The 10,698-nt window shown below is 42.3% G+C and overlaps 1 protein-coding gene across 1 annotated transcript in view; it reads right to left on the bottom strand.

The window, feature by feature from the left end:
• Window positions 1-8,293: 8,293 nt before the first annotated feature.
• SOS2 (SOS Ras/Rho guanine nucleotide exchange factor 2) overlaps window positions 8,294-10,698 on the bottom strand; it is a 96,099-nt gene continuing 93,694 nt past the window's right edge. Inside the window, exon 23 of the mRNA XM_050954592.1 lies at window positions 8,294-10,209. Coding sequence (XP_050810549.1) covers window positions 9,700-10,209 — 510 coding nt within the window. The 3' untranslated portion in view covers window positions 8,294-9,699. The remainder of the gene's footprint in view (window positions 10,210-10,698) is intronic.

Raw genomic sequence — 10,698 nt, 5'->3', positions numbered from 1 at the left:
ATGTACCGTGTGATGTCTTCAGGAACACCATCCAAGAACTGCTCCATTTGTATGAGGAGGTTCAGTTCTTCCAAGGTTTGAATGTTGTTTCCTGTTATCCAGGCCTCATAGTTTTTTGCAATGTAGTAGGCGTGTTTGGGAAATGACACCTCGGGTTTCCACTTTTGGGTTCTGAAGCGCCGACGGGCATGATCTGGGGTTATCCCCATTCGGTATCTGGCCTTGGTTTGAAAAAGTTTATAGTCATTCATTTGCAGCTTAGGCATTTCAGCTGCCACCTCTGCTAAAGGTCCACTGAGCTGTGACCTCAATTTTACCATGTACTGGTCTTCGGGAATGCTGTACCCAAGACAGGCTCTTTCAAAATTTTCCAAGAAGGCCTCGGTGTCATCACCTGCCTTGTAGGTGGGAAATTTCCTGTGCTGTGGAGCAATAATTGGCGCCGGGTTGTTAGGGTTGGCTGGCACATGCAGCCCAGCTTTTGCCAACTCCAGTTCATGTTTTCTCTGTTTTTCCTTCTCTTCATTCTCTTTTTGGTGCTTTTCCATGTCTCGGCGGTGGGCCAACTCTTCTTCTGCTTGTTTCCTTCGGTAGGCCACCTCTTCTTCTTCTAGTTTTCTTTTGTGTGCTGCCTCTTGGGCTGCCTGTTCTCTTTGGAAGGCTGCCTGTTCTCTTTGGTAGGCTGCCTCTTTGATCTGTTCTTCTCTTTCTTTCATCTCCATCTCTTTTTGTTTTATTTCCAGTTGTCGCCTGTGTTCAGCTTCTTTGATTTGTTCTTCGGCGTCAATTTTTGCCTTAGAAGTCATGGTTCCCGTTTTCTTGTGTTGGGGGGCCCTCCGGTGTTTATCTTCTGAACTGCAGGCTCTGTTCCCTCCTGGAGTCTGCCTAGCAACAGTGCTTTTTTCCTTTTCTCTCTCTAGCTAATGTTCAATGAAGGGAAACCAGAAAAACCACTTTATTTGCATGCATATAAGGGATGGTACTTGCCTCCTAATGGGAGGGCTATTGCATGACAAAAGACCCTCAACAGTCTCTTAATGGCTTCTCGCTTAACATGCAAGCCACAAACTGCCAGAGAGAGCAGAAAAAAAAAATTCTCTCTGGTTCCCTTTTAAAACCAACTGTTTCTCTCTCTGCTAAAAAGCCCTTAGCAGAGAAAAGAAAAATATAATATTCCTACTGGCTTCTGGATTCTGTCTATATCCCACCGCTGCCACCATGACATAATCTTAGTCCCAGATTTGGACCTTAGCGTCCAAAATATGGGGGTTAGCATGAAAACCTCCAAGCTTAGTTACCTGCTTGGACCTGGTACCTGCTGCCACCACCCAAAAAATTAGAGTGTTTTGGGGCACTCTGGTCCCTCTGAAAAACCTTCCCTGGGGACCCCAAGACCCAAATCCCTTGAGTCTCACAACAAAGGGAAATAATCCTTTTTCCCTTCCCCCCTCCAGGTGCTCCTGGAGAGATACACAGACACAAGCTCTGTGAAACTACACAGAGACTCCCCCTCTCTGTTCCCAATCCTGAAAACAAAAAGTACTTTCCTATTCCCCCAGAGGGAATGCAAAATCAGGCTAGCAATCCAACACACAGATCTCCCCTTGACTTCTTCCTCCCACCAATTCCCTGGTGAGTACAGACTCAATTTCCCTGAAGTAAAGAAAAACTCCAACAGGTCTTAAAAGAAAGCTTTATATAAAAAGAAAGAAAAATACATCCAAATGTTTCTTTGTATTAAGATGATACAATACAGGGTCAATTGCTTAAAAGAATATTGAATAAACAGCCTTATTCAAAAAGAATACAAATTAAAGCACTCCAGCACTTATATTCATGCAAATACCAAAGAAAAGAAACCATAGAACTTACTATCTGATCTCTTTGTTCTTACACTTAGAAACAGAAGATTAGAAAGTAGAACTACTTCTCCAAAGCTCAGAGAAAGCAGGCAGACGACAAGAGACTCAGACACTCAAATCCCTCCACCCAAAGTTGAAAAAATCCGGTTTCCTGATTGGTCCTCTGGTCAGGTGCTTCAGGTGAAAGAGACATTAACCCTTAGCTATCTGTTTATGACAACACCAGAATAAATGCCTTGAAAACACCACTGGTAATGAGTGGGCTGATGTTTTAACTGCTCAAAACTCTTTAAATCTGGATTAGTAAAGTGAATGTGACTAGCCATTCTTCTAGAATAGCAGTATAATCCTTTTCTCCCTTCACTCATCCAAGATTTCTTTAATCTATTCACAAAATAGCAGACTTTAGGATTCAGGTGCATTGGTAAATCCATAAACTACTTGCACTTTTGCTTTTTTCCTAGCCCTTTAAATTATATAGCCTATGAGAACCTCAGATTGTTGCTGTAATTATGAAGAGTATATAAGCAGCAACCACTATCAACATTAGTTTATGATTTGTGGTGCTTTATAATGATTAAAGGCAGCAAAAAAAATAGAAAATTGTATTATCTGATCATTTTATTTTCCAGATTGCCGGGTTTGCTAATCCTGCCCAAAGGACTGTCTTCTCTGCAGACAGGCCATGGGTAATTTAACACTATGAGCGACAGCTTCATTTAGGTTAAAACTCACCAACCTACCAACCTGTAAACTCACCAGAAAAGTTTTTTCCAAGAGTTCAGAAAAGAGTTGTTAGAATGATTTGCATGCTGGAAAATGTGACTTACAGTGCAAAGCTAAAGAAATACAATCTATTTCGTTTATCCAAGAGAAGGTTGAGAGACCACTTGGTCATGGTCTACAAGTATCACATAGGGAAGATTTCTGGTAGTAGATGGCTCTTTAATCCATCAGGAAAAAAAAGGCAGAACTAGATCCAGTGGTTGGAATCTGAAGCAAGACAAATCCTGAAATAAATCTTTTCCAGGCTCTCTCTTCTGGCCTTCAACCCTCCGACTGCAAACTTGCCAACCTCCCCACACCCCAGGACCAACCAACTCAAAGTGGCACCAGACCCTGCCATAACAACAGATGCAAAACCTGCAGACATATCTCCATTGCTATAATGATAAAACAAACCCAAAATTTCAGGATCCATGGGTCCTACACATGCCTGTCACATATGGTGTACCTCATCCAGTGCACTAAAGGTATATCTACACAGCAATTAAACAGCCGCAACTGGCCTGGGTCAGCTGACTCAGGCTCACAGGGTTGTAAAGTTACTGTGTAGACATTCAGGCTTGGTCTGGAGTCTGGGGTTCTGGGACCCTGCAAATCACCTCTCCTTTCATCTCTACTCATGGCATTGATAACACTTGAAGGATAAGGAAGCGTCACTGGACTGGGGAGGGATCCTGGCAGAAAGGAATTCAGCCAGTAAAACCGCTAGAACACGAGAGACTTTGCTTTGAATTCACTAGCTTGTTAAGTTAGGTGCGAGTAGTGCTTTGCCTTTTATTTCTTTGTAACCAGTGCTGACTTTTATGCCTTATTACTTACAATCACTTAAATCTAGCTTTCTGTAGTTAATAAACTTATTTTATTGTTTATCTAAACCAGTGTGCTTGGATTGAAGTGTTTGGGAGACTCTACTTGAGATAACAGGTTTTGTGCATATAATTTTCTCTTAATAAAATGATGGACTTTATATGAGCTTATGTTGCCCAGGAGAGGGCTGTGCAGTACAAGACACATCTGCGGGAAACCCTGGAACTGGGAATTTGCTGGTGTTACTCTGCAGTGTAATTCAAGAGTGGCTGGCTATAGCACTCGTACTGTATAGCTGGGAGGCCAGGAACTGGTTGCTCTCACAGCGAAGCAGTGTAAAAGGCACTCCAGGTTGGAGAATGAAGGGGACACAGCTATTCAACGGTCCAGATTGTACCCTGGTATGTCACACCCACTAACCCCCTTTTTTGTCCTGTGGCTGCAGAGGTGTTAACTGGCTACTTCAGTTTGAATGGTCTTTTACAATGTGTTAACTACTTAACGCTGAACAACCTGTTCCACCTTGTATTTAGCTGCGACACTGAGGGCTAGTCCACACTGGCTTGGGTAGCTGCGGCAGAGAGCTGGGAGAGAGCTCTCCCAGCACTCTAAAAAACCCACCTCCACGAGAGGTGTAGTTCCCAGTGCTAGTGCACTGTCTACACTGGTACATTACAGCGCTGAAACTTGCTGAGCTCAGGGGGTTGTTTTTTCACACCCCCAAGCAAGACATTTGCAGCGCTGTAAAGTGCCAGTGTAGACAAGCCCTGAGTACCTTCCCCTGACCTGAAGAAGAGCTCGGTGTAGCCTGAAAGCTTCTCCCTCTCACCGGCAGAGGATGATGACTGGGAAGTAGAAGCCATCACACAAAACATAAGGAGGGAAAGAGCTGTGGCATTAGGCAGCAAGGTGACAGTCCACTCATGGAATTCTGACTGCCCTTTGAACAATTAGGGACTACTTGTATGGATTTATCAATCTGCTTTTAGCTCTGTTTTTTCCTCCCTTTTACAGTATATATTCAAAATTAGTAACGATGTTAGAATTATTAATATTTATACAGGATATTATCACAACACTAATATAACCATAAATGCCTTTATTAAATCCAAAGGCCTAACAGTATTGCGCTAAACATGCCTACAGAGCCTAAAGAATAAGGAATTTACTATATCCAGGCAGTAACAAAACATTTATAAGCTTTTGATCAAGATACTTACGACTGGAATAAACCCAGGGGTGTTTAGATACACATTGGTCGGCTCCAGCATGGTCAGGCAGGTGTTAGCAATGAACCTTTTAAGAGTTTCCTTATTTATATTCTTTAACAAACAAGTGACGCCATTGCCAATTACTGACTGCAGCTAAAACCAATTGGAGACAGTTCACTCTTCTTTCCAGTCTTCATCCAGAAAAGATTTACAACTGCCTTTCCCCACCCCCCCAAGGCTTTTCCTCCCTCTTTTCCCCTCCTCCTTGCTGACCAGTAGTTTTTCCTTTCCACCTGGGTTCACACCGGCCCTAATTTTTGAGCTAACACTGGCATAGGAGGTGGGAAGGGCCATGCTGACTCTTTTGAAGACAGATTCTGTCTCAGGGTATGTTTACACAACGAAATTAGATCAAGTTTATAGAAGTCGATTTTTTAGAAATCATTTTTATCGTCGATTGTGCGTGTCCCCACACAAAATGCTCCAAGTGCATTAAGTCGGTGGACTGTGTCCACAGTACCGAGGCTAGCATCAACTCCTGGAGCATTGCACTGTGGGCAGCTATCCTACAGTGCCCGCAGTCTCCACTGCCCATTGGAATTCTGGGTTGAGATCCCAATGCCTGATTGGGCAAAAACAGTGTCGCGGGTGGTTCTGGGTACATGTCGTCAGGCTCCCCTCTCCCTCCGTGGAAGCAATGGCAGACAATCATTTTGCACCTTTCTTCCTGGGTTACCTATGCAGACGCCATACCATGGCAAGCATGGAGCCCGCTCAGCTCAACGTCACCGTACGTCTCCTGGGTGCTTGCAGACGTGGGACTGCATTGCTACACAGCAGCAGCTCATTGCCTTTTGACAGCAGACAGTGCATTATGATTGATAGCCATCGTCATCATGTTCCTGGTGCCCTTTTAGCCGACCTCAGTGAGAACGGTAAGGGGTGCCTGGGCAGACATGGGAGTGATTCAGCCAGGTCATTCCCATCTTCTGCCAAGCTCCCAGGAGATGACGATGGCTAGCAGTTGTACTGCACTGTCTTCTGGCAAGCAGCCAGGAGATGATGATGGCTTGCAGTCACACTGCACCATCTGCTGCCAGCCAAAGATGGAAAAGATAGATGGAGTGGATCAAAAAAAGAAATTGACCCAATTTGTGAAATCAACAGCCTGCTAAACCCAGGGTTTTGAGTTCAATCCTTGAGGGAGCCATTCTGTGTGACAGTTGTGTTTCTCTTTAATGCAAAGCCAACCCTTTTGTTGATTTTAATTCCCTGTAAGCCATGTTGTCAGTCGTCCCTCCCTCCGTCAGAGCAACGGCAGACAATTGTTTCACGCAAAACCGGGCGAGGAGCCCACGGCAGCGCGGTGACAAGAGGGACATGGTCATAGACGTCGCACAAAGTACGGGCAGGGCAATGTGCCCCAGAAATGTGCACATCATGCTGATGAGCTCTGCATGAGCTCTGCAAACACACTGGCCAAACAGGAAATGAAATTCATAAGTTCGTAGGCCTTTTCCTGTCTACCTGGCCAGTGTATGTGAGTTGAGAGCGCTGTCCAGGGTGGTCACAGTCCACACTACTACAAATTCGACCCAGCAGGCCGATTTCAGCGCTAATCCCCTCGTCAGAGGTGGAGTAAAGGCATCGATTTAAAGAGCCCTTTAAGTTGAAAAAAGGGCTTCGTTGTGTGGACGGGTCCAGGGTTAAATTGAGGTAACACTGCTAAATTCGACCTAAAGTCGTAGTGTAGACCAGGCCTTATTTACAACCATCTGCAGTCATCCCTTTCAGAGGTCTTCTTTCCAGAAACTTCCCCTGATTTCATTAGTTATTCTTTGAACCAGACATCCTCACTACTTCATTTCGTCTAGCTCTGTAAGTCGTTACCTTCAAAGCCTCTCCTTTACTCAACAGTTAGAGTCTTTCTTTACAACACGTATTTCTTTAACCTTACTTAAGCTAACTATAATCATCTGATTTTATATGTATTCTACAATCAGCTTTGTGCCTGTCCAGGAGACACAGCTTCTGAGTGTAATTTGGTACTCCTCATCCCTCCCACCCCATCCTTAGGTTATATAAGACACTGTCTTACAACACCATCTCACTGATAACATGATCCTTAACATGGTGGTGAAAGTGAAAGGGCTAATCTTGCAGTTCTGAACTCTAATAGGGTTATCTTTTCTTTTTCTCCTTTTCGGGACAAAGATCGTTGGGATGTGAGGTGATCCATGAGAGCTCTACGTTGCAGGCCATCAACCATTATAATTATTTAGTAGGTAAGATTGAGACTGGTCAATGCTGTATAAACTAGGAATTTGGATTCCTTAAATCACCAACTGAAGACACTAGTTTGAAACCTGAGTTTCTGGTTCCTTGTTTCATTTGGTTCATGTTCTCAATAAGAACCAATGGAGATCTCTCTTGTATGCAGCTGCTTTATTAGCCAATGCTTTTACAGCTATCCCACCAAGAAGCCATTTTCCTTTGAATCTGGAGGAACACAGGATCTGTTCTGGACACATATCTGCCATTTAGGGATGAGCTAGCTGTGCCATCTGACAGCTGAGCTGAATGTCAATCTGAGCAGCAAATCTTCTGAGATCCAGGAATGAATCTATTATAAAGACTGTAGCCTCATGAATGTTAAAATGAATTACTCTCTGCTTGTAAGGTTCAATGACTTGAGAGTATCACATCAAGTAAAAGAAATTGTGAAAAAGGAAGTTGCTGAAGCTTCAAAAATCCATTCTTACAGTGGCCCTCACTTTTTAAAGGGTACTTAAAGGAAGATCTCCTCTGATGGGATAAACTTCTTGTCTAGTGACACTGCTTGGACACCTCTTTTAGGTACACAAAGCAAGGAATGTTTGGGTTCCCATAGCTTGTAGAATTTGAAAGGACTGCTTGCCTCTTCAAATTGTCTATGTAGTCCTACTTCTAGTAACACCCTTGAAAGAAAAATGGACTGGCAAACTTGAACTGGAATTGACCTGAGCGAGTAGGGATTTTGCCAGGAGATTTGGAGCCCAGCTTTTCAACAGTACTGATGGCATATTTAGCTATGGTGATGAAACAATCCAGATGGAAAATCTTTTCTAATTTCTCTTTGTCAGAGTATTCAGCCCCAGAAGTTGATAAATATGCTCTAATTCAGTAGGAAGTTTTGGTTTGATTATTGCATGAAATCCTACGGCCTGTGTTACGCAGGTCAGAGTAAATCATCATAATCTCTTTTCACCCTAATATTTATTCATATATAATACATCCTTCCTCAGAAGAAGAGTTGGACTAAGAGGAGGGAAAGGGAGAGTGTTTGGGGTTTTTTTAAAAGAGATTTGTCTTCAGTTTGTTTGATTCTTCTTGAACTTAATTTTTTAAAGAAACCTTTGATGAAACATTCTCCTCTGCTGGAAGGGGTTAAAAACTCCTGGTGGGTTTCCAGATGGGTAGGACTTCTCTGCCTGGGGCCCTCTCACAGCCAGCTAACTGCAGATAGGAACGCAAACCACTTGTCAGACTTAGCAGAAGTGGCATGAAAGAATATCAGAATCTTCCACATCCTTGCAGACCCTGTATTCCCCACCCCCATCTTACAAGGAACACACATTGATCAATCTCTTACAAATTAAGACTGGGGTGATTTATTAATCTCGTTAAGAACTCTGATACAAAGCACAGTAAAAGGCCACAGACCAGTAAATAAAATGTGGCTTTTGGCCACTTTACAAGTTCTGCTACAGTACTACCAGTAAAACAGACTCACTCTCACACCAGTTCAAACCACAAGTAGTTCAACTGGCAAAGAAAAGTTCCATTCACTTTTCAGTTTAAAAAGTTTAATAAAGCTTTAAGTGTTTGCTGGTTTAAATGCTACCAATTTCCAAAAGGGAGTTTGTAATTAAATGAAGTTAGAGCTAAAGAACGTTATTAGGTTTGGAAGGCAAGACTTTGTTCCTAAGCCATAGGAAATGCTTCTGAATGTATAAGATTGCAAGAGTAGCAGACTGTATTACAGGCCTCAAGTCACTTAAATTTATACAGGTTATTAGCATTATCTGTAAATATACAATATAAACAACTGTACATACATGGCATATAGCTTTGTTCTCCGAAACAGTAGGCAATTCTTTAGCTTAAAGCAACAAAGAGTCCTGTGAATGCATCTGACGAAGTGGGTATTCACCCACGAAAGCTCATGCTCCAATACTTCTGTTAGTCTATAAGGTGCCACAGGATTCTTTGTCGCTTTTTACAGATCCAAACTAACAGGGCTACCCCTCTGATCTTTAGCTTAAGACACCTTTGCCTGCCAAAACAAAAAGGCACATCTGAACAAGATGCATGATAATACTAGGGATTCTTTCCAATAACTGGGTTAGGTAGTCCTAGGTTATTTGTCAAAATAATCAAAACTAATAGTGCATTCTGATATCTTCATTTAGATTTTCAACCCATTTTTCTTTTTCATCTTCAGCAGCAAATGACTGGACATTAAGACATGGCATTAAAAATTTGAGAACAGTAATTGTCATTCACAAACTTCCTAGATTTACATAAAATTCGAAGGCAAGTAGCCAGAGGTTTAAAATCAATAACACTATCCACCCTCATGCTTGTGTCATAATTCCACTGTTCTTTTTTTTTTTTTTTTTAAAGGCCACTAGTGCTCAAATTTGAAAAATTCCACAAACGCACCTTTTTTTCGGCTCAGTGCAATGAACTGATAGTTTAAATTCATGTAGTGTAGTTTACAGTGCAAAATATATAATCTTTATACTGGCATAGCTGTCGGCACTGAGGATCTGAGACAAGGCAATGCTACTGATCACCTGAGGGTAATGCTGTGGGAGTAGACAAAGAGCGGAGGGTGTATTCTTATTTTTCTAATTTTTAACTTTGTTTTGATCAGCAGCACTTTTGTAAGAGCATTATTTGTGAAAGTACTAAAATACACTGCCTTTTTTAATAAATAAAAAGGAACTTTACAAATACTATTCCAGTGTCAATGACTAATATGGCTAAGGTCATTGAGGAGTTTCTGCATTTTCTAGCAAAAACTGTCTGTCCAAAGGAGGATGGGAAAGTTCCCTTTTGTAAGTCTTTGGTGGCAGTTTTGGTAACTGAGGGCTAGAATTTTGCCTTGGTGGGACTGGAGGAGCTGGAGGATGGGCAAGGTTGTTGTGACTTGAGCTGAGCATATAGCAGCGACGCAGGACCCTTGGAGAGGGGGTGCTTGGAGGAGTGTTTGGTGAGCTTGGGCATGTGCTGGCTTCCCTGAACCGATCTGGATCTCTGTGAAAGCGTCCCACTGGCGGTGGCTGGAGGTTAAATGGACAGTTTATGAAGTGTTCTGGAGGCCGAAGTGGTACTGGTGGAGGGGTGTCAGGAAGAGGGTCTCTTGGAGGGGGTGGGGGTGGACTATGCAGCAGTTGATCAAATGGATTATTGTAAGCAGGAACTCTAGGTTGTATCTTTGGAGGAGGAGGTTGCCTTGGTGGAATAGCAGGAGGATCATCATCAGATTTTAAACTTCCCTGAAATACAGAAAAAGAAATCACCCAAAGAACCTTTCATTTACTATAAAGTAATATATTTCCTGACATGCGCTGAATGAAGGTGTAGAGTGAAGGTTTCGCTACTTGAAAAAGTGACACAGTGTAGCCTTTAACAGGCAAAACATCAGGTTGAGAGAACTGATTTTTACAAACCCAGTGGTAAGAGTTTTTCCCCAAGATTACAATCATTCTAATATGTACACACACCCACAAAACAAAAAGCAATGCATCATAGTGTACTGTGTTCATATCGTTTATCTGCAGTTTAATTATGCTACTTCATATTGTACTAGGACTAGTATTGCCATGTATTTTGTAATAGTAATGAAATCTTATTAATATGAAACCTCAGTTCAAGCTCTCTGCTATTAAGTTTTTGCTAAGAAGTGGGGCAAACAGGGTAAGGGTGCTGCCTGTTCTGTGAGATTTATTAGGTTGGAAGATTAACAAATCAGAATTAACAAGATT

The sequence above is a fragment of the Gopherus flavomarginatus genome, chromosome 5, assembly GCF_025201925.1.
Source record: "Gopherus flavomarginatus isolate rGopFla2 chromosome 5, rGopFla2.mat.asm, whole genome shotgun sequence".
Lineage (NCBI taxonomy): Eukaryota > Metazoa > Chordata > Testudines > Testudinidae > Gopherus > Gopherus flavomarginatus.
Note: the sequence above shows the minus strand (reverse complement) of the source record. Positions and strands in the feature narration are given on the sequence as shown.